The sequence below is a fragment of the Leptodactylus fuscus genome, chromosome 7 (genome assembly GCF_031893055.1).
Source record: "Leptodactylus fuscus isolate aLepFus1 chromosome 7, aLepFus1.hap2, whole genome shotgun sequence".
Classification (NCBI taxonomy): Eukaryota; Metazoa; Chordata; class Amphibia; order Anura; family Leptodactylidae; genus Leptodactylus; species Leptodactylus fuscus.
In genome coordinates this window covers 128,790,531-128,814,782 of record NC_134271.1, presented here as the reverse complement: position 1 = coordinate 128,814,782, position 24,252 = coordinate 128,790,531, and the positions used below count along the sequence as shown (strand labels likewise).

Sequence of the window (24,252 nt, the reverse complement as noted above, 5' to 3'; positions counted from 1 at the left end):
AGTCTTAAAGGGGTATTCCCAGATGTTTAGTTACTTATATGTTCAAAAATGTTCAACGTTTAATTATCTACAAATATAGAATTGGTTAAGTTCGTAGGAATACCCCTTTAAAGGGGTATTCCCATGACGCTTGTTCACTAACCTGCAGGCTGTTGTGCTGCCTTCACTTCCTGCTTTTCTCGGCACATTGGTGGGCGGGGTTTCAATTGCACAGGATTGGTTGTAAATGAATCACCACAGTGTGAAGCTGATGTAGCAGAGCTGGATTTGAGTCAGTTTGCATTACATACAGAGGTAACGGACTCCCTATCTCAGCCCTTATCAGCCAAATTCAATTAAACCGACTGATAAGAGCTCAGAAATCCCGGAGCTCTCACCTCCCCTATCTGAAAAGCTCCGCTACTTATCAGACACAAACAGCTCAGAGCTGCTCCCAGCCCCTCCCTCTCCCCCTGAGAGCAGGCAGCTACATCACTTGACAAATGAGTAGATAATTCCAAGTGCCATAGAAACGGAGTGTAAACAATGAAGTGAATAAATTAAGATAGCGGCCAAACAAAGCAGTTTTGATAAAGCAATGCATTTAGGAAAAGTCTTAAATCCACATAAACTAGCAGTATAGATAGGATCCTTGTGATGGGACAACCCCTTTAAGGAATCCCTTTAAACAGGTTGTTTCATCAAAGACAAATCCTCTTCAGATATCCTTGTTGATATGCGGACATGATTTGTGCGGGCAGTGCATGGCAAGCACACGGACCCCGTCATAGTCTATGGGGTCCGTGTGCTTTTACAGCACAGAGCTTGCAATTGCGTTGTATTCCTTTCAGGGGGGTCTCCATCTACTCCCTGCAGCCCCTCATCTCTTACATACTGCTCGTCTCACAGTCAGGTCACCGTGACCCCATTACCTTCTCCAGCACTACCAACAGCAGTTGGTGCTGCTTCCAGGACCTTTGGTGACATCATCCTTTGCTGTATTTTAGGATGAACCATGCAGTACTTTGCAGATGCAGGAAATGGATGTGGGCGACAAAGATTCTGAATCGACTTCAATGATTTCTTTGCATATCTATAAATAAAATGCCGGAGTGGCTTTTGAATGTTACGAGCACCTGCAGAAGTTCTCAGAGAACTCGTATTATACAGAATTGGGAGATTTTCTATGACAGATATCTCTAATGAACTCTGTTTGATAAGATTAGTCCTAATGTTCCTTCTTTACCGCCTGTCATTCTGACAACTACACACAAGTGCATTTGCTAATCCCTTCAGAATCGGATGCTTTTAAATAGATGTGGTGCGGCCCACAATGACCAATCAGATTGCAGCCGCCTGTCGGATCTTATAATCAGTGACCTGATTATGGGGAACGCCACCGAAGATGCTCAGCTTAGTCCATGGAGACTGCCATATGCACATAAATAAACAGCTCTTAATGGATGTTTCATGTCCATAGAGCAGACTACATATTTCAGGAAAACTGTGCCCCCTACCCCTGCAGCCACATCCCCCAATATATGTGCATAGGACTAATTTGTTATCTATTTATGGAAAACTACAGCGTTCCTTTAAAGGAATGAAAATGTATCCTCAGCTCCTGGGTAGGTGGGACGCCCATCAATTATTAGGGGTCATCATCTATGGCAGTCTGTGGACCAGGACTGGGTCAGTGAGGGCTTTTTTGCAGAGGGTTGGCCTCTGTCTGAGCTGGATACTTCGTGCTAGGCCACGTTATTATGGTAATGTGTAATCTATCGGGTAGCGCGGTGTCCTGTAGATGCTAAGCACTACCCAATATTTGACACATTACCATAGCAATGTGACCTTGCACGAAGTATCCAGCCTCTGTGTCTGCTCAGATGCTCGTGTCATGGCCACCTGCCCCCTAGAGTCCACACGGCGGAGCCTTGAAAATGGTCTGGCTTGGTTGGGGACCACTGGTCTATGGGACTGATGGAGCCTGCTCTGTAGGTAGGTGATAAACGTCCATTGTGGGACAACCCCTTTAAAGGGCTTTACTAGGGATTGTATATTGATGACCTAACCTAGAATAGGTCACATATGGTGGTAGGTGGCCGACACCTGGGACCTCTAATGGACAACTTGCAAACACTGCAGCCTCTTTCTTGTGCCGATGACGTCATCGGTCACATGACACAGCATCAAGTGAATGGAGCTGGATTGCAATACCATGCACGGCCTCTACAATATGTACAGCGCTGTGCTTCAGGCTTCAGTGCTCATCCAAATTCTGTAACCTCTTCCACCAGCTGATCAGCAATAGTCCAGGGTGTCGGAAGGAGGGGTCATAAATATATAAACCTCCGAACATTTGTTCAGACAATCTAGAAATTCGGACCAGATCATGTGACTCCATGGATGTAATAGCAGATGCCGCATTTGAAGGGCCGCATACATATTAGGACGACATGGACGGAATCTGCCGATCTCATTGGCAGTCACTGACTATATGTATGGGGACAGATGGTGTCAGGGGTAAGAAGGACTGGATGTGCTGAATTTTAGCTCCCAATCCCTTGTTCATGGAGTAGCCCTGGGTGTCACCAGCAGTTTAGTACATGTATAGGGGAGGGGGGGAATAGCTGAACCCGCGAGACGATTTTTAATAATGCCGTGTTGATCATTAGACTGTAATGCAGATAATTGGTCTATAATTTATTAAAAGGAATTTGGTTTGTCAGATGTCATCGCTGCAGTATTTAAGGCGAAAAGCCTTTCTTTTTGTGACAAAACGGACTCCCTATTGATCTTCATTATAAACCATTTCTATAGAAACCACTAAAGGTTCAGGCACGTTCCCGCTGTGCGAGGAGAGTGGGTGCGTGAAAGGTTGTTTTCTCCAGATTTTCGTTGGTACAGGGGCAGTATTACGGAACGTACATGCTGTACATAAGCGATTTGACATAATTATACCGCCGCTATTCTATTTTTACAACTCGCTGTTTTTCACCACCGGCTCACATTATTATTGTATAAAGTCCCGCTTTATATAAATGACTCCATGCGGCTTTAAGTGCATATGTGTGCCAATAAGTAGAGCTGGAAAATGTTAATCAGACGCTTCAATGCCGGAAGAAAAAGTCATCTGCGCGGCTTTCTGAGGTAGTCGTACAAGAAGCCAAGAATTCAGCTCTTACCATTTTAGCCGTGTTATAGTGAACCCGGAAGTAACTAGAAGGGCCATTTTGGGAAAGCAGATCTGTCTTCTCTAGAGTATTTGAAGACCGTAGACCAAACCTTTTCAGATTCAAATTTTTTTTTTTTCCCCTTACCAAATCATTTTTAACAAAAACAACATTTTATGGGTTTTTTTTTTGTTGTTGTGTTTTTTTTAGTGCAGTTTTTGCATTTACAACTGGCACATAAATTTGTTTCACCGAAAAGTTCACCAAAAATCACCTCAAAACTGCATGTATTTGGGGCAACACGGTGGCTCAGTGGTTAGCACTGCAGCCTTGCAGCGCTGAAGTCCTTGGTTCCAATCCCGCCAGGAACAATATCTGCAAGGAGTTTGTAGATTGGGAGGAAATCCACGTAAACACAAGGAGAACATACAAAGACATACTGATAGGAAAAGGAAAAAAAATTAAAAAACTGCATGTATTTTTTTCTGCATCACACAACTGCGCCGTGTGAATGCATCTTTCCATCCAGCACATATAAAGATTCACCTTTTACCATCACTAGGCTCCCTTAGTGGCTCCTATCATGATTCCCAGTGGCCCAACACAGTCTAATACTGTCCGGTTGCCCCCACTTTATAATGCTTCCCCAAGCACCTAATAATGCCACCAGTGGCCAAACACAGTATAATGCTCTACAGTGGCCCTCAGACAGGTAATAATGCTCCCTAGTGGCTAAACACAGTATAAGGCTGAGTTCAAATGGGGATTTTTGGTCCAGAATTTGACACGGAGGCTGCCTCAGGTTCCGGACCAAAAAACCGGTAGCCGCGACTGGATGCTGGTGCAGTGCACTAACATCCAGTCGTGGCACTCCGCTCCGGATTAGGCCCAAATGAATGGGCCTAGTTGGGAGGGAGTGTCTGCAAGCGGACATCCGCGGCTGAACCGGCCGCCAAAACCGCCTGAAGAAAGGGCATGTTGCTTCTTTTTTCCATGAGCGGGAGCAAACCGCTTGCGGAAAATGGAAATGACCGGTACCCATTGATTTTAATGGGAGACGTTTTTTTTGGTCAGGATTTTGATGCAAATTCCGCGTCAAAATCCTACCAAAAAAACCCCATCTGAACTCAGCCTAATGCTCCCCAATGGCCCTCAGACATCTAATATTGCTCCCCAGTGGCCAAACTCAGTATAATATTCCCCAATGGTCTCAGGCAGGTAACACTTCTGTGTTCCCCCGGAGAGTTGCTGCTCTTTTGTGCAGCACCAGACATCACTAGCAGATGCCTGAGTGGTAAAGCAAGAAGCTAAAGGCTTCCTGCTCCATCGTTCTACTAAACTATATTGACATCCTATGGATGCAGTGTAGTTGAAAAGAAACATACACAAGGTCCTTTCTCCTCTGGATTGTTGCGACACCCCTGTAGGGTCTCTACGGCACCCCAGTTTTGAACCACTGCCCTTAAGCTGTATATAAATGGCTTTAAAAGGGTTTTTCTGGAAATTGTATATTGATGACCTACACTTAGGATAGGTCATCAAAATAATATAGGTTGGGGTATGACACCTGGGACCCTTGCGTGAAGAGACCGTGGTGCACTATGGCCTCTTCCCTGTGCCAGTTGCCTCACGTTCATTAGTCACTCGGTACAGCAGCAGCCCAGTCCCAATCAAGTAAATAGCACTGAACTGCCTTACCAAGCACAGCTTCTACGACGTGTATAGGGTTGTGTTTGGTACTCGGTGAAGAGACTGCGGTGTCTTTAAACCCAAACAGTTTTACAATCCTGGAACAGTTTTTACATCTATAATACAGCCTTTGTATCATTGTGGACCCCCAATAACTAGCCAGCACCTAGTGTGTGTATATATGGGTGTTGCGAGGATGCTTGTCTAAGCGGAGACACTACCTAGACAGCGCACGTACATGGAGTCTGAGCGTAATCTAATACTTTTCTATTGGCCTCGTCTTGCAGTGTATCATATCCATTCACATAACTGCGCCTCCCCATTAATGGTTTCAGATTGTATGTTTCTACTCTGACATATCCACTGGAGTCTGAACTGTATCCATTTTACCATATTGATATTGCTTTTTCTTCCTTTCTAGCAATCTAAAGTAACCGTAACGTCCCTGTTACTTGGCAACACACTTCGCAGTTAGTATTGCGTTGTATATCCGAGCTTACCTGTCTTATAACTGATTCTTTACATTCTTATTATCATCATTCCAACCCAAAAAGGTATTGTCGTTGATGGTTTTGCATTTCAGAAGTAGGAATATTACTTATAGATCTTGAGTCTGTGGTGAGGAATCAGTGACATTAAAGGGGTTTTCCGGGCAGAATTTATTTATTTATTTTTTAATAAAGAAAGGTGTGTTAGTGCTAGTAATGGGTTAATTAGTACACCCATATATTTAGCAGTGTTTGGAGTGATTTCTGAGTGTCTCTGGTTGCTGCTGCACCCCCTGCTTTTGTTTACAAGGTGTTAGCTTCTTGTGTAGCTGCTACCACTAACTCTGCCCCCTTCCTCTCTCACTGTTACAAAAAAAACCCTCCCTGTCTCACTGAGCCTAACCCTCCCTGCCTCAATAGCCTGAAGTCTCCCCCTCTCCTTCTGTCTCTACCCCCCTTTCCTCATAGATGGTAAGCCCTCGCGTGCAGAACCCTCTACCCCACTGTGCCAGCCGATCACTGTTAGTATTATATCCACCTGTATATTTTGTGTATTGTATGTAAACCCCCAAATGTAAAGCACCATGGAATTAATGGTGCTATATATAAATAAACATTAATAATAGCCTAGCCCCTCCCACTCTCCCTGTCTCACTAAGCCTAGCCCCTCCCATCCTCACTAGCCTAGCCCCTCCCACCCAACCTCTCTCACTAAGCCTAGCCCCTCCCATCCTCACTGTCTCAGTAGCCTCACCCCTCCTACCCATCCTAACTCACTAAGCCTAGCCCCTCCTACCCATCCTGACTCACTAAGCCTAGCCCCTCCCACCCTCCCTGTTTCACGAAGAGTAGCAATCTGGCCCATAACTAGCCCCTCCCCCGTCTCCCTAGCTAACCTGTTCCGCCCACTGCTACAAGACAGGAAGAGGGGGTGGAGCCGTTCCCTGGTCACAAGAAGGCTTGGTAAGAATTGATGGGGATAGGGGAGGAGGTGACGTGACGTTTCGGAAGCGGAACGTCACCGGATTATCAGAAAGTGTCCCTGGGCTGGTCACATGACCGCTCCAGGAATATGGGTAATTACAGATTTTTTTTTTAATCTTTTTAGGCTTTTTTTGGAGGCGGATTCCTGACCAAATTCCTGACCAAAAAACTCCATGTGATCTCAGCCTAAGGGAAGACTTACATCTCCCCCATCCTAGGGTTCCTTACCAGGATCACTTCTCCTGGGCGCTACAAGAAACTGATTTGTGCTAGATATGCGGCCTCCAGCACGACTTATATAGATTCGAATTGCCCGAGGATGGGTTCTCACAGCCAAAACGTTGCTCTCGGCTCTTTTCTCTTACAGTATCTACACCCTGTATATAATATATTCAAATCCAGACCACGGCATTGTGTTTTCTAGCTCACGGTTTTCCACGTCACAGCTCTATCTGCTTTGAGGCGACCTGAGGCGATAGCCTCAGACAGCGCCTCATAGGATGAACTGGGGACTGTAGGGGGTTCTTTTTAGGCCACTTCCTACGTATTTTTCGGACTATAAGACGCAAAAAAATTTTTGGGGAAAAGAAGGGCACGTCTTATAGTCCGAATGTGTAGATGTCGGATGCCGGCGAGGGATAGACGCCATTACAGGTGCCGGGGCCTGAGACATCGCTGCGCTCCTCTGCCCTGCATGAAGCCAGCAGCGGGAGGAGTGATGCTATTCCGCTCCTCCGTCCCCCCGCCGCTGGCTTCATGCAGGGCAGAGGAGCGCAGCGATGTCTCAGGCCCGGCACCTGTGCCGGCGTCTATCCCTCGCCGGCATCCGCCTCTCTAGTACAGCGGATGCCGGGTCAGTATCGGCGGCCCCTTCTCCCCCGGGGCCGGTCCCTACCGGCCCCATACCTGTGAAGTTGCAGGCCGGCTCCTGCGCGGCGATAACGCAGGAGCCGACCTGTTCGGGTGACAGCCGGGAGCCTAATGAGGCTCCCCGGCCTGTCACGGCTATATTAGTATTGCGGCTGGTCTCTATGACCAGCCGTAATACTAATACACAGAATGTCCCATAGACGGCAATACAGTTGTATTGCCGTCTATGGGACTTGCAATCAAGTGACTGCAGGTACAAGCCCCCGGGGGGGAATAAAATAGTAAAAAAAAAAAAAAAGCTTTAAAAATATATAATAAAAATATGAAATAAATAAAAGTTCTAAAGTTCTAAATCACCTCCTTTCCCTAGAATACATATAAAAGTAGAAAATCATATGTCAAACACATACACATTAGGTATCCCTGTGTCCGAAAATGCCCGGTCTACTAATAGTTTTCCTGTACGGTGAACGTCAATATCACAAGTGCTAAACCACCGGGTTTTTTTTCAATACAAGGTGATCTAAGAAATAGACATTCCCCAAAATGGTATAACTAAAAAGTACATCTGGCCCCGCAAAAAAAAACACTCTATGCATCCCCGTACAGCTGCAGGGTCACCTGTCAATGTGGCCTTGCAGCTGTTGCAAAACTACAACTCCCATATATTAAATATTTTACCAGTTTTTTGCTTCAAATTTTTTTTCCCTATTTTCCTCCTCTAAAACCTAGGTGCGTCTTATAGTCCGAAAAATACGGTATATTATTGCAATAGGTAGTGGTCAATAATTTAGACCTCTACTCCTTTCCACACTGGTTTCTGCTGCCTCTAGATCCTACTGGATGTTGCGTCACAACGCTGAAGAACGCTGGAATGTTACGTCCTGGTGTTCTTCATATTTGGTACAGCTTGCCCTGATGGCGGACCTGGACAGGAGCGTGAATAGATGAGTAGTCATATACTGTGGCCAATAAAATGGGGCTATATTATGTGTTGTAAGCCACATTACATGACATTACTTTGTTCTGTCTTCAGCCAGAAGGTCCTCAGTACTGGCCAAAGACAGAACAAACAGCTATAGGGGTCACACTCGTCACCCTTGTGACCAGGCCCTTAAACCTCATAGTTCCCCTCACCACTCTACTTTCTGAAGGTATAGGGAATATAATATTTACCTCTTTTCCCTGCAAAGCGCTGATATGGCGCCCGGCTGGGCACCTCTTTTAATATTCTTCCGGATAAGTATAAGAACTTCCTATTCCTTCTGTAGCCATTCTTGGCTGTGGCTCATAAAACGCAGCAAAATCTGCAAAAAAAAAGCTGCATTTCCACAATGTGGGGCTTAAGGCTAATGTAGAGTTCAATTAAAATTCGTTTGATACCCCTGTCCTACACAGTCTGATACTGTCCAAATAGATTTAGTAGGGAAACAAACTATTTATGGGGATCCTATCATTGGATACCCTTTTTTTCTGACTAATACGTAGGAATAGCCTTAAGAAAGGCTATTCTTTTCCTACCTTTAGATGTCTTCTCCACGCCACCATTCGGTAGAAATCACGGTTTTCTTCAGTATGCAAATGAGTTATCTTGCAGCACTGGGGGAGGGCCTCAGCGCTCAAAACAGCATTGGGGGCGTCCCCAATGCTGCGAAAGAACTCTCCAGCGCCGCCTCCATCTTCTTCTGGAACGGCCTCTCCCTGTGTCTTCCTCCGTCCTGGGTTTCAATCTTCTAAGCCTCGGGCAGAGCCGACTGCACATGCCTGGGCCACAAGAAAGTGGCCGCTTACTCAGTAAGCTGTGTAAGGGGCCACAAGAACATGCGCAGTCGGCTCTAACTGAGGCCTAGAAGATTGAAACCCAGGACGGAAGAAGACACAGCGAGAGGGCATTCCAGAAGAAGATGGAGGTGTCGCTGGAGGGTTCTCTTGCCGCATTGGGGACGCCCTCAGTGCTGCGAGAGAATTCATTTGCATACCAAAGAAAACCAGGATTTATAATGAATAGCGGCGCAGAGAAGACATCTAAAGGTAGGAGAAGAATAGACTTTCTTAAGGCTATTCCTATGTGTTAGTCAGAAATAAAGGTATCCAGTGATAGGATCCCTTTAAGACAACATTGGTTACACACTTTGTAGTTTATTCTTACATTTCCAGGAGGAGTAACAGAGGAATAGCCTAAGGCAGCGTTACATGAAAAGATGCTTCGCTTATTTCATGAGGAATACAAATGGTTACAGGTCTGGAGAGGCGACCGGCCCTATATAACAATGTGCGGCCTCCATGATTGTGAAAAATCAATCCCCTTGAGGATAGCTTTATACAGGTACACAGACTACAAGGACTAGCCGCTGTCTGATTTGGCAGATGAGGGGTCATCAACATGCCTAAGTATTGTAGCTTTCACTGTAGCACCAGGAATGCTTTCTATTATCTGCTGTATAGGAAAATCCACATTATATGGCCAGAAGTAACTATAAGAGTGGCCGCAAGGGAAATTATTTTCTTTTTTTCCCAAGAGCGGCCATAGGGAGAAGACGCTTCAAGGCTCTATTTTATGAGCTGTACAAAAGATCAGTCTTGTGGCGTGTTACGTTATATTACATGGGTTTGTTATCGTGAATATGAATAGTGTAAATCTGATGATGGAAATATGTGACATGCTTCAAGCCTGAAAGAAATGAAAAAAGAGGTTTTTATTCTTTTACTTTTCCTTCCTCTAGTGTCCTCATGATGCATTGATCCAAAAATCTAAAGACGTTTCTTCTACTAAAAAAGACGTGGACGTTCGATTCCTCCAGTGGATGAATGGAAAGCTACAATTTTGCTGGAGGACGCTGTACGCCGCTCGGCTAGAGGAATGCGCAATTTTGCACAAGGTACTGAAGGATTATTCACTTACAATATTTTTAAGGTACTTCTTAGGAGACTTCTTATTTTACAAAAAAAAAATAATTTGTAGGTGTTCCTTTAAATGGTCACTCCTATTTCAACCAACTTTGCATAAATCATTAGTAAACATCAATTTAAGAAATGTTATAAAATGTTATCAGACAGAAATGCCTCACTCTCCACGTATTTGGCTACTCTGTCACTCTCCTACTCAAGTAACATTCAGAAAGCTCTGCTAAATACTGTCTTGGTCTTGCCAAGACGGACTTGGCTTACAGAGCTATCTTATTACAGCACTTCATTGAAATTTTTGGATAGGGGAGGGGAAGCAGGAACCAAGTGAGAGTGAAGATAAGACAGAAAGATAGACAGATGTCTTCTCTGCTCTGCTGTTTAGTAGAATCTGGGCTTTCTTCAGTATGCAAATGAGTTCTCTTGCAGCACTTGGGGCGTTCCCCAGCACTCAAATAGCACTGGGGGCATCCCCAATGCTGAGAGAGAACTCTCCAGCGCCGCCTTTGTCTTCTGGAATGGCCTCTCTGCGCGTCGTCTTCCGTCCTGGGTTTCTATCTTCTAGGCCTCGGGCAGAGCCGACTGCGCATGCCCAGGCCACATGAAAATGGCTGCTTACACAGTAAGCTGGTGTAAGCGGCCATTTTCTTGTGGCTGCTTACACAGTAAGCTGGTGTTATCGGCCATTTTCTTGTGGCCCAGGCATGCGCAGTTGGCTCGGCCCAAGGCCTAGAAGATTGAAACCCAGGACGGAAGAAGACACAGGGAGAGGGCATTCCAGGCAAAGTTAGAGGTGGTGCTGGAGAGCTCTCTCGCAGCATTGGGGACGCCCCCAGTGCTGCGAGAGAACTCATTTGCATACTGAAGAACACCGGGATTTCTACCGAATGACGGCACGGACAAGACATCTAAAGGTAGGAGAGGAATAGCCTTTAAGGCTATTCCTACGTTTTAGGGAGAAAAAAAGGGTATCCAATGAAAGGATCCCTTTAACAAAATCTCTTTTAAACCAGAATCGCTTCTACAACAGCAAATAAGTTGAAGACTTCCTGTCACAAGAACCCAGCCCCACAAATAAATAGGTTAGGGTTACCTGGATCAAACAGTGTTTTCTCCTTGTGAATCGCTCCCTCCATTGCCCAGATAACACCTTAAATGTGCAAAATTTATGCCTTATGCAGTCTTGATCCAACCAAGACGGACTGCATCTTACAGAGTTATATCACAGCACTTCATTGAAGTTCATGTTGAGAGGAGGAGCCAAATGAGAGTGATCCTGCCTTTTTTGTCAAAATGCAAGCAAGCATTACCGAGATTTTTTTTTTCTTCTTTTTTTTTTTTTTTTTTTTTTTTGGGGGGGGGGGGGGGGGGGGTTAATATGAAAATGGGCTCTTTGGATCAATTTTGGTGCTGCCGCTTACCTCTTTGGACATCAACATAATTGCTGCCGAGAGCTCATTTGCATTTTGACACTAAAAAGCCAAAATCACTCTCACTTGGCTCCTCCCCTTTACATAAACTTTGATGAAGGGTTGTAATATGATAGCCCTGTAAGATGCAGTCCGTCTTGGTTGGATCAAGACTGCATTCAGCATAGATGTCACACATTGACAAAAAGGTTGTTATCTGGGCAATGGAGGGAGCGATTCACAAAGGGAAACCTCTGTTTGATTCAGGAGACCCTAACCTATCTATCTGTGGGGATGGGTTGATACCCATCTCCCTTTAAACCTCCAAATCGGCCAGACTTGGGATGTATGGAGTTGTGGGTGAACCCCATAGGATGCAGAATCCCCTGTATTACCTCATGGTTACTGGAATGCTCCTGCTACCAGTAATAACTTTAGTAGGGAATCACTAATAATGTCGGTCCCTAATTTGTTCCTCCGACTATGGTGATTTTAACCTATTTTAGTTCCAGGCTATCAGCTGAACACAGCTGTTCATGCTTATAAATGAAGAAGTGCTTTGAAGTGGCATATAAGCCGCGGGAGAACTGGAGCAGCTATAAATGCTGGCTTGCGGCATCCAAGGAGAGTCAAACTCATGTGTAAAAGGCTTTCTTATTCTGTCTATAGGACTCCAAATGATTGTAGCGTCTTCATTCCCTTAGAGCACTTAAGCAATTTGAGTATCTATTGTTCAGATGAATTTTAAGTATGGAAGTTACTTTACATGTCACATTAAATCAGCTAAGAGGCTTGTAAACCTGTACTCTAACCTCCGACCTCCTGGTCACAGAATATGCTGTGTGTATAGAATACTCTGCCAGGTATAGATCCCGAATTATTACTCGCCTTTGTCAGGGAACTTTAGATGCAAACCGTAGCCTGCAGGAATGAATGCGGTGCATACTTATGTGGGGGAGTCCATCGCATGAGCGTAAAAAAATGTTTAAAAAAAAATAAAAAAATCTATTAGTGCTATTAATGGGTTGATAAATGCACCCATATACCTTTAGCCGTGTTTTGAGTCTTTTCTGGGTGTCTCTGGGAGCTCCTGCATTTGTTTACTTGGTTCAGCTTCCTGCTATTAAACTTCCACACTAACCCCTCTCACCTCGCTCCGTCCCTTCCTTCCTCACTCGGTCCCTTCCTTCCTTCCTTCCTCACTCCGTCCCTTCCTTCCTCACTCCGTCCCTTCCTTCCTCACTCCTTCCCTCCCTTCCTCACTCCTTCCCTTCCTTCCTCACGCCTTCCTTTCCTTCCTCACTCCGTCCCTTCCTTCCTCACTCCGTCCCTCCCTTCCTCACTCCTTCCCTTCCTTCCTCACGCCTTCCTTTCCTTCCTCACTCCGTCCCTCCCTTCCTCACTCCGTCCCTTCCTTCCTCACTCCGTCCCTTCCTTCCTCACTCTCTCCCTTCCTTCCTCACTCTCTCCCTTCCTTCCTCACTCCTTCCCTCCCTTCCTCACTCCTTCCCTCCCTTCCTCACTCCTTCCCTCCCTTCCTCACTCCTTCCCTTCCTTCCTCACTCCGTCCCTTCCTTCCTCACGCCTTCCCTTCCTTCCTCACTCCTTCCCTCCCTTCCTCACTCCTTCCCTTCCTTCCTCACGCCTTCCTTTCCTTCCTCACTCCGTCCCTTCCTTCCTCACTCCGTCCCTCCCTTCCTCACTCCTTCCCTTCCTTCCTCACGCCTTCCTTTCCTTCCTCACTCCGTCCCTCCCTTCCTCACTCCGTCCCTTCCTTCCTCACTCCGTCCCTTCCTTCCTCACTCTCTCCCTTCCTTCCTCACTCTCTCCCTTCCTTCCTCACTCCGTCCCTCCCTTCCTTCCTTCCTTCCTCACTCTGCCCCTTCCTTCCTCACTCTGCCCCTTCCTTCATCACTCCATCCAATTTATTTTCTTAATAAAAATCACATTTGGGAGGTTTTCAGCTTTCATAGGAGTCATTTCTTAAACCAATAGATGAATTTAAAGTCAGGTTATAAGCTTCTGATTCCACAACATGGAAAAGCGACAGAACTTTTGTCAGGGACTGTATGTGTGTCGGACGCCAGGAAGTGGAGAGCCGCGGGGATCCTGCCATATCTGGGACATGGCCACGTTTTGTTGTGGTAGGCCATCCATACTCAGCCATTGTAGGAATCTTTTTACTACCCTGGTAAACTCCTTTGATGAATATACCGTAACTATTCTTTTTTTTTTTATATATATAATTTTGTCCTTTAGGTCCATTCGTACACCCAAGGTTGCCACATTGACAAAGCTGCTGGTCATTTGTCTGTCATGGAAACAGAGCTCATTCACCAACCTAAAAGCTGTGATAAGGTAAGCAAGGTAAACGGAGCTGTACTAACAAAGCCGTGCCGCAACGTGAAGACTAGCAAAGCCAATTCACAAAGCATTATGTAAGAGAGGGGAGGTAATGGATTTATAAGTGCTGCCAAGAGCAAGGAAGAGCACAATGGCTCGCCCTGCATTGTCCCTCTCTAAAAAGCTAATGGGACAGTAAAATACAATCTTCGTTCCTAATGGCTGCCCCAGGACTCTGCCAATACGGTGCGATGCTGCGATCAGACTCCCACGGCAGCTGCATGGGATCCAAAATGTTCTACACAAATCGTACAATTTCCAGTAGTAAATGAATCTGTTAGGACAGGCCAGGACCATGGGTAGCGTGAAATCCCAAAGCAACTGGGGGCAACACAGTGGCTCAGTGGTTAGTACTGCAGCCTTGCAGCGCTTGAGTCCTGAGTTTGAATCCCACCGGGAACAACATCTGCAAGGAGTTTGTATGTTCTCCCTGTGTTTGTGTGGATTTCTTCCCATTCTACAAAGACATACGGATAGGAAAAAAAATATACATTGTGATCCCTATATGGGGCTAACAATCTACATTAAAAAAAAATCCCAAAGCTACTATGTTTTTTTTTTAGAAAATATTTTAAACACTAGCTTGGCCCGAAACAAATCCCTGGGCAACTGGGATCGATTGCAAGTAGTGGTGGGGAGCTTCTGGGGAATTTATACTGCCCCTGGTTAAGGCGCCATGAATCTCCAGACATCTTCTGTTTCAAGAGGTTGTCACAAGGGGAAAATGTCTGTTCAGCAGGGATTTTTTTTGTTTTATTTTAAACCAAGTTTTTATATTTTGTATGAATTTTGTTTGTATTGGTTTTTGATTATATATATTTTTTAAATTTTCTATGTCATGATCTACATTTACTAAATCTGGCCATTTTCACTCTGGCTACTAAACCTAATTATAGACTGATAATTACTAGTTCTGTAGGGGTTTTCTTTGTAGCAATCAGCTTCAATCAGTCAGCTCTGGAGTATTGCTATGGCCATGAGACTGATGTAAAGCATATCAATAAGGCCTAATGCACGTGACCGAGTATGCAGGCTGAGGCTTCTCCGAGGGGTCTATTCCGCAGAACGTAAAGCAAGTCCTATCCTATTCCGTGTCATTGGAACAGAATGGATCGGAAGCCCCCATAGAGGGAAGTACATCCCTGAATGCACTCGGGGGTCATCTGAGTGTATCCTACTGCAAACTCGGCCCTACATCGAACAGCACTCTCAATTCTGTGCATGGGGCCTGAATACTGGTAATAGAGCAAAGAATGGCAGCCCCATAATAATATACAGAAAATATAGTAAAAAATAAAAAAAACTACAGTCAGAAAATTAAAACATATAAGAAAAAAAATGATCTTTTACGATCTGGTTTTAGTAAATAAAATGACGATACATTCCCTTTTAATCCTGGTTTCAATCCTTCCCCGCACCGAGGTCATGGTGAACATTTGCTTGGATAAGTTTTCAAACAATGGTCGGTAAATATAACCAAAATTGTCCCATATCATTTCATGCGTACGGGCAGCTTTCGGACACAGCGAGGCTCCGGCTCTATTTAGCGGCTACTTAAAGGGGTTTTCCGACCGATTTATCCAAAAATGACAAAGGTAAATGCTGTAAAATCACAAAAAAGAGAGCCCTAGAGGGATTCTAAGTAAGGTGGGAAAGAAGATTGGGAACAATTGGAGGAAACCGTTTTCGATGGATAATGGAGCGGTCGTACCTTCAGCACAAAGTGTTCTTCACTATAAGTAGCGCTCGGAGAAAGTACAAGAAAGAAGAGTAATTGTGTTGAGTGATACAAAATGATGAAATGGCCTCCAAAGAAAGACAAGTTATTTGCTGCTATTTTATCCCATCAATCATCTTCATGCGGAAAGCCCTGAAACGCTGTTTGTAGCTGTTTTTTTAGTACTTTGCAATGATTCTGGAAGAAAAATACCCTATTTACCATTTTCTTCTTACTTGTTGTCCCTCTTGGTATATAGCTGGAACGGACTGCTAGCAAAATCGTTCCGGTTCACCCTCTGGCAGCTGTCAAGACAGTCCATTCTTACTTCTTCTGTAGATGGAGCAAAGGCGTAACTTGAAGCTCCTGGCCCCACTGTAAAATCTGTGATGGGGCTTTTCTTCTCCTACCTTTAGATGTCTTCTCCATGCTGCCATTTGGTAGAAATCCGGGTTTTCTTCGGTATGCAAATGAGTTCTCTCGCAGCACTGGGGGTGTTGTCAATGCTGCGAAAGAACTCTCCAGCATCGCCTCCATCTTCTTTTGGAACGCCCTCTCCCTGCGTCTTCTTCCGTCATGGGTTTCAATCTTCTAGGCATGCGCAATCGACTCTGCCATCGGGCCTCGGGCAGAGCTGACTGCACATGCCCATGACCACTTACACAGTACGCTGGGGTAAGTGGCCTTTTTCTTGTAGCCCAGGCATGCACAGTCAGCTCGGCCTGAGGCCTAGAAGATTGAAACCCAAGACGGAAGAAGACACAGGGAGAGGGTGTTCCAGAAGAAGATGGAGGCATCACTGGAGATTTGTCTCGCAGCATTGGGGATGACCATAGTGCTGTTTGAACACTGAGGACCGCCCCCAGTGCTGTGAGAGAACTAATTTGCATACCAAAGAAAAACCCGGATTTCTACTGAACGGCGGCGCGCAGAAGACATCTAAAGGTAGGAGAAGAATCGCCTTTCTTAAGGCTATTCCTACGTGTTAGATAAAAAAAGGGGATCCAATGTTAGGATCCCTTTAAACGTCAGAAGTCTTTCCTGGAATGTTTTTGTATCACTTGTTATGATCTATACAGTGGATATGTTGTGTAATGGTGAAATAACCCCTGTATATTATCTTTTTGTCAGTAATATTTTTAGGAGAACTATAGCCACATGTTATAAATGATACTGGAAATACATGATCTTCTTTCTACAGTTCCTGCAAGCAATGGAGTCTGAGATGTCCTGCTTAGAAGCCTACATGGAGTGGAAACATCTAGAATCTGTATACTGGCAATGGATGGTGAGGTGTCTTACCTTTATTCTGCTTCTTACACATGATGATCTTTCCTTAAGAGAGTGCAGTAGCATAAAGTAGGACATCAATGTGTTAAATGCCAATAGGACCAAAGGACTATGATCACATTTATCAATATAAGGTGAAGCGCGGTGATCATAGTCCTTTGGTCCTATTGGCATTGTATCGACACCTTGGGCGGCACAGGTCCTGCAGCTCTAACACCTAGGGAAGAACCCCCCCTAATAAGTGATTTTTTATTTTTTTTTCATTTTCACACTTCATAGGACACGGTCTTGGAGTCTGCATATGAAGATGACCATAGCTGCCCTACTGCAACTTGGAGCTCAGTCTGCACATTTGTCCCAAGTAGCGCACAACCACTGTATATGCCTACTGATATAAACGTGTTACGCAAGTGCGTACGTGATACACAAGATCAACTCCACAAGCTGGTTGTACTCCGAAACCCCTCATTACAGGAACAGGTAGGAGATTATATTCCATATGGTGTGAAACCAGTTTACAATTTATTTATGGTTTTATACAGTATAAAAAATCTGTTTTTAACATGGTGTAGGGATATGTAAGAAGATGGTTGTAATTGGGTTATGGGTGCAGTGACTCCCTGATGATGAGGATCTGGCTGCTGAGAAAGGCAAAGGGTCAGAAGTGCCAAGGGGTTGTATAGGCTGATCCTTGGAGAGGCCGGCTTAATGGTGTAAGGACTCATAGCATGTATGAGTTTGTACACCAATCTGGTTGCGTCTCCACGTAGAACCAAACACAACCAAAGAGGCACAACTCTCAGCTAAACACTTCTATCTTTTGTTTTATCTGGGGTCTCTGTACCCAGGCCACCACCTTACTATAGTCATGGCTGACCCACACCACCACCTTAGTATAATGATGCCTCACACACACCGGTCAGATGATACGTCTACATGGCATTAAAGGGACAAGCACGGTGGTAGGTAGTGCATTGACTGAGGTCAGGACATGCAGAGTTTGATCATCATGGTGTATGAGCAAAAATCAGGGCTGGCAGGGTTGAGTCAATACAATTTTCAGGCAGGGGTCAGGGCAGGTTGATCAGGTTCAGAGTCGGGTATACAGGTAGAAAGTAGGACACAGGTTAATGGAACTGACTTTAGCAATATTGCTAGTGAACTAGAAACCTTATTGTTCAGGCAACTTCTCTAAGGGAAGGAACCTTGTATAACGTAGGAACACAAGTGATAGGCTGGGGACTGTTTCCAGAGTGCACTTACTGGTATTTCAAGAGCTGAGCAAGGAACACGTGTGCACCCTATGAAGAGGAGTACAGAATGCAGCGATGGCTGTATGGTAACGCCAAATGCAGGCAGTGTAAGTACACCTATGGCCCCTGGTGTCAGAAATGACCAATGCTACACAATTTCTTTAGCAGTCTTACAGAGATGAATGAAGACTCCTCAGTGCATGCATAAGCACCAGCCCATGCTCAAAGGATCCCTGTTCACATAATCCGACAGCGTCCCAACAATCCGAACCACAGATAAAAGACTAATCTATCTTGTAGTTCGATGATAAGTTTTACATTTGGCACAAAAAATATATAGTTTTTAGATGAAAAGCTGAAAGCAAATAAATACCAACAAAATTGACCCGGCCCTTAATGTGTTAACATTTTGGTATTGGTAAAATGGAACTTGTGCGAGAGTTATTTGTGCTGCACTTTGCGCCTGTGGGACAATTATAGTTAATATTAGCATTTGGCACATCAGTGATAAATACGTCTGATTGGTTGTGGAGTTAGAATCAGATTTACACCTGCAGCGCTCACAAATAACCCGACCTACTAAAAATAACCCCTGTAATTCATTGCCGAAATCAGACTCATTTATAGGAAAATTAACAAACTTCCTTTCAGGTTCTGCAGACAGTCCCTACATGCTGCATGAACTTTTAGGGGTCGTATAAAGAAAAGGTAGAATGAATTGGAGTTGCAAAGAGAAGAATGAAGGGGCAAACTTGGGTAGATTCCATTAAGTCAGATTTGTATTGGATTTCATAGACTATTGGTCAGGTAATGGAGGGGGGTGTACACCTCGCCCAGACTACTCAGGTGGGTGAGATGAGAAATCTCCAGGAATGTTTTGGTAAATGCTCAGTACTGGGCTGGATTTTTAGGAATGGCAGGTAGGATTGGTAGTGGGACCTGTCATTCCACCCCCCTCCAGTCCACACTTTGGGGATGTTCCGGCAGCGACTCAGCTGCAGAGAATCTCCTTGTCAAGGAGGCTTAAGAAGCCAGCTCCAGCAGCAACACTTGGGCAGAGCTGGGCTGGAGAGCCAAAGAGAGAGGTCATATTTTTGGAGCTGTGTCCTGAATGATTCTACTAGCTTTTGATTTATGTTAATCTAGGTGAGGTAACCTATTCTATGTTTAGTTAGTGCCCAGCCGGGCAGGTATTTTTTTTTTGTATTGTTTCCTTTTGTTGCTGCACTACCTTTTGTGAGTGAAAATAAAACTCTACTTTTGTTTTGGACTAAACAAACTGGACGTGTGTGTCTATGCCACCCCACCTAGCAACCCCAGACCCTGACAGTATGTATCATTTTACATTGTATCTCCTATATCTAAGTAAGCTAGAAGCCATTCTAAACCATACATAGCTTAGTTGTTACAAGTGTGTAGAGAAATAGGATAAAGGAACAACTATTTGGGGTAGAATGGAATGAACCAGATCTTTCATGACATTACTGTATAATAGTAAGGCTGGTTAGTCACAGAATACATCTGTTGGCCAAACAAGTTATCTCTCCCGATTCCCCACATTCATGCTTGGCTTGAGTAACATGTATTTGATAAGGTCAAAGCTGTGTTTATGACTAATTGACCAATAATCCTGGGTAACTGTCGTCGTCCTAATTAATTAGGCTGAGCGCCAGCAGTAAGGAAATGACACCAGACACACAATGTTGGTATTCGTTCCTCTCTCGACCAAGGAGGAAATACTGATGCACTTTTATTTAAGACCACGGGGGTTAAGTATTAGCAGAGATAACAACAACGTAAGTCTCATATTCCTCCCTGATTGGTATGGGACATCTCAATCAAACAGAAAAAGTACTACTCCCGGTCCTGCGTGGTAACCTTGGGGAGCTGTCTTCTGGCAGCAAGCCAAGCATTTGGTTTTTTTTAACAGGCGCCATCTTATCAAATAACATTATACCAGTTTCAAGCATAAGCAACTATATCTAGCGTTCAGCTTTTAAGGATAACAATGTTTTTCATGCATTACATGATTATAACCGTCACCTATTGAGTTGGGAGTAAGACAACTCTGGCAGCGACCGATCTCCCCACAAACACAAGGTTCGGTTAGTTGAAATCCATTGTTGTCTTTTTAATCTGCCACTTTGTGCCCCCCCCCATAAACATATAGATGGTCAGTCGGTCCCACTGAAATAGTCAGGGCTTAGCTAACAATTCTCTATTGTGTAACTCCAACAAAAGCCTAACCCACTATAATCTTGATACAAGGAAAATGCAATAAAGCTATATCAATAGAACAAGTGTATTTATTGGCAAATAAATTACATTAAAAACATAACAATAGGGCACAGGTCACAGCATACCAGGGGACACACAGTACTGAATATCAATGCAAAACTTCATATAGAATGTATGATACGTAATCAATACCAAGGAATAACAATCACATGATAATTTACCACAATTCATTCATATAATTCATGTAAGATGGTACTAAAAATCAATTCAATATTTCATATATAATATATGAGCAATATGTCAATTTTTTTTATATCTTGCTATACATACATTGTAGACAAATGGCAATGATCAAGTGAGAATGGGCCGATAAAAACACTGATATTATGGTCAGAATGATCACCACACGGCTATAAATACAGGGGGTGAAATAAGATACTAGATATGTGGAAAGTAGTCTAGTACCAGAGTGTTATACGGTACCACCATGGATATCAGAAGAACTGCAGGCATAAAAACACCCTGTATATCATCCTGAAATCATACACCGCAGATCTCCACATTAAAGGGGCTCTATCACTGGGAAAAGTCATTTTTATCTAATAAACACACGCTTGCACAGGCTTTACAAATGCTATTCCACATCTACCTTTAGTATGTAGATTGTCTCAGTGGTTTCTGAATAAGTCAGTTTTTATTCATATGCTAATGAGCTTCCAGCCAGCACAGGAAGTTCCCAGCAGCACTCGTCTCTGCTATTCACTCCTATGTGTGTGTGCAAAGAGGAAGCTGAGTCATCAGCAGCCTCCCATAGGAAACAATAGGAGAGGAGTGCACGATGTATCGGCACCAGTCTAATTAACATATGAATAAAAACAGACTTATTCAGAAACCACTGAGGCAATCTACATACTAAAGGTAAGTGTGGAATAGACTCTCTAAAGCCTATGCAAGGATGTGATTAGTTAAAAATGACTTTTCTCAGTGATAGAGCCCCTTTAAATGTACATGAGGTCACAAAATGGACACTTACCCCTCGATCACATCTGCTTTCGTATTCCATCCGTGGGAGTCTGTATGGGACCCCCCCCCTCCCTGAACGGAATACCGAACGCAATTGCTAGCGCTGTTCAGTAAAAGCACATGGACCCAATAGACTATAATGGGGTCCGTGTGCTTGCCGCGCGCTGCCCGCACGAATCATGTGGAGAGGAAAGTAGATTGTGAACTACTTTCCTGTCCACATGATCTCTACGGAGATCTGGTGGCAAGCACACGGACCCCATTATAGTATAAGGGGTCTGTGTGCGTTCACTGGCACACCGCTTTCAGTTGCGTTCGGTATTCCGTTTGGGGGGGTCCTCATGCGGACTCCCCTGGATGGAATACCACCACAGATGTGAACGAGACCTTACCCAAGGTCTACTGCAACCTCCACCTCCAGCCATCTTACATTATCTTATCTTATCTTACATTTTCTTGAATATTAAAATAAAGAAAAAAAAAATCATGGTGGGAAATAAACTATTTGAATAACCCAAAGGAATAAAATCGTTATAACCCTCAAAACACCGTGTACTAAAAAAAAACTGAAAAAAAAAAAAAAAAAAAAAAGCATCCTGTTCTGAAGCAGGGGAAATAGGCCGGTACTGAAGTGTTTATAGGAAACCTATCATTGGATACCCTTTTATTCTGACTGACCCGTAGGAATAGCCTTAAAGAGGACCTTTCATGAGATCGGGCACATGCAGTTTTATATACTGCTGGAAATCTGACAGTGCGCTGAATTCAGTGCACTATCGGCTTTCCCGATCTGTGCCCGGTGTAAAGCGCTATCGGTCCCGGTACCGTAACGCTTTACAGCCAGAAGGGCGTTTCTGACAGTTAGCCAGGGACGCCCTTCTGCCCAGCAGCGCCTATCGCGCTGTAGAGTGTGAGCGAGGAGGAAAGCCCCCTCCCTCTGCTCACACAGCTCGTCCATAGACGAGTATTATCAGGAGGGGAGGGGGCGTTCCTCCCCGCTCACACTGTACAGCGCGATAGGCGCTGCTGGGCAGAAGGACGTTCCTGGCTAACTGTCAGAAATGCCCTTCTGACACTAAAGCGCTACGGTACCGGGACGATAGCGTTTTACCCGGGGCACAGATCGGGAAAGCCGATAGTACGCTGAATTCAGCGCACTGTCGGCTTTCCAGCAGTATATAAAACTGCCTGTGCCCAATCTGATGAAAGGTCCTCTTTAAGAAGGGCTATTCTTCTCCTACCTTTATATGTCTTCTCTGCGCTGCTATTCGGTAGAAATCCGGGCTTTCTTCGGTATGCAAATCAGTTCTCTCGCAGCACTGGGGGCGGTTCCCAGCACTCAAACAGTACCAAGGGCGTCCCCAATGCTGTGAGAGAACTCTTCTTCTGGAACACCCTCTCCTTATGTCTTCTTCCGTCCTGGGTTTCAATCTTCTAGGCATGCGCAGTCGGCTCTGCCATTGGGCCTCAGTAAGTTGTGTAAGCGGCCATTTTCTTGTGGCCGCCGGCATGCTCAGTCGGCTCTGCCTGAGGCCCAAGGCCTGGAAAATTGAAACCCAGGACAGAAGACGACACAGGGAGAGGCCGTTCCAGAAGAAGATAGAGGCGTCGTTGGAGATTTCTCCCGCAGCATTGGGCCCGCCCCCAGTGCTGTGAGAGAACTCATTTGCTTACTGAAGAAAACCCAGATTTCTACCAAACGGCGGCGCTTTGAAGACATCTAAAGGTAGGAGAAGAGTAGACTTTCTTAAAGCTATTCCTACGTGTTAGTCAGAAAAAAAGGGTATCCAATGATAGGATCCCTTTAAGAACAAAAATAGGAAAAATAAATTTGTTATTCTGAAGATCCCGCAGGTCAGTGCAGAATAGCTATTCATATACAGGTACAAAGACTTGATATTTCTTGGTACTCCAGTAGGAATGGTTACGTGAACCCAAATTTCAGGCGCCGCCTGTCTGTCTGCCGGGAAGTGACTTTACATTCTGGATGTTTTGTTTATCAAGCGACTAATCTTTCTGACTAATCCTTTCCCATTGTAGTGTTCGCAGGTTTGCCATTATACTAAGTGTCGCTTTCATCCTGTAAAGCTCATAATAAAATAACACTTTTTTTTCCCGTTTTCATCTTTTATTTTATAATTACTTTTCACTCGCTATTTTATATTGTCTTTGCGTTACACTCGACAGATTAAAGAAACGGAATCTCAATTTAGTGAAAAGGAGCTGATAAAAATAAAGCAAGAGGTAAAAAAGAAAGTGGCGCAACGTAAACCTCAAGGTGTAGACGCCAAAGATATCCATGGCTCGTATCGACTCCTTCTTAAAGAACGCAAGCTTCAAAGGTCTGCGAATAAGGATTGTTCTGTCAGTGACCTTCACGTCACCGAGGTCACAAAATGTTTACAGTCCGCCATACGGGAAATGGAAGCCGTGTACCAAGAGTTACAAGATCAGTGCAGGAAAAGGTTGGATGACATTATTGAAGAGCTCGAAGGAATTATCTGTATTCCTCCAGCAAAGGATTGATTTTTTTTTTTTACAATAAAATATTATAAAAACTAATTCTCTGGATTTTTGGATTTGTAGATCAGCGCCGCACCTCCCATGAGGCGACCCGAAGCGACTGCTTCAAGCGGCGCTATGCCAGGGCCCCAGGGAGGGCGGCATTTTTGCTTACCTAAGCCAGTCCAGGACAAGGGGGGGGGGGGATGGGTGCTGGAGCAGCGCTGCTCCAGCGGCCTCCCCTCATGCTCAGGCAGAGAGCAGGTCCTCTCCCTGCCTGCGAACACCGCTAAGCCCTGCCCCATTTGCGGCACCACGCCCCTTCTGCTCCGC

At 44.7% G+C, this 24,252-nt stretch overlaps 1 protein-coding gene across 1 annotated transcript in view; it reads left to right on the top strand.

Annotated features, from left to right (window-relative positions):
- Window positions 1-23,943, top strand: part of TEDC1 (tubulin epsilon and delta complex 1) — a 29,237-nt gene extending 5,294 nt beyond the window's left edge. Inside the window, exons 4-8 of the mRNA XM_075281637.1 lie at window positions 9,904-10,059; window positions 13,753-13,851; window positions 16,815-16,901; window positions 17,183-17,383; window positions 23,605-23,943. Coding sequence (XP_075137738.1) covers window positions 9,904-10,059; window positions 13,753-13,851; window positions 16,815-16,901; window positions 17,183-17,383; window positions 23,605-23,943 — 882 coding nt within the window. The remainder of the gene's footprint in view (window positions 1-9,903; window positions 10,060-13,752; window positions 13,852-16,814; window positions 16,902-17,182; window positions 17,384-23,604) is intronic.
- Window positions 23,944-24,252: the final 309 nt, after the last annotated feature.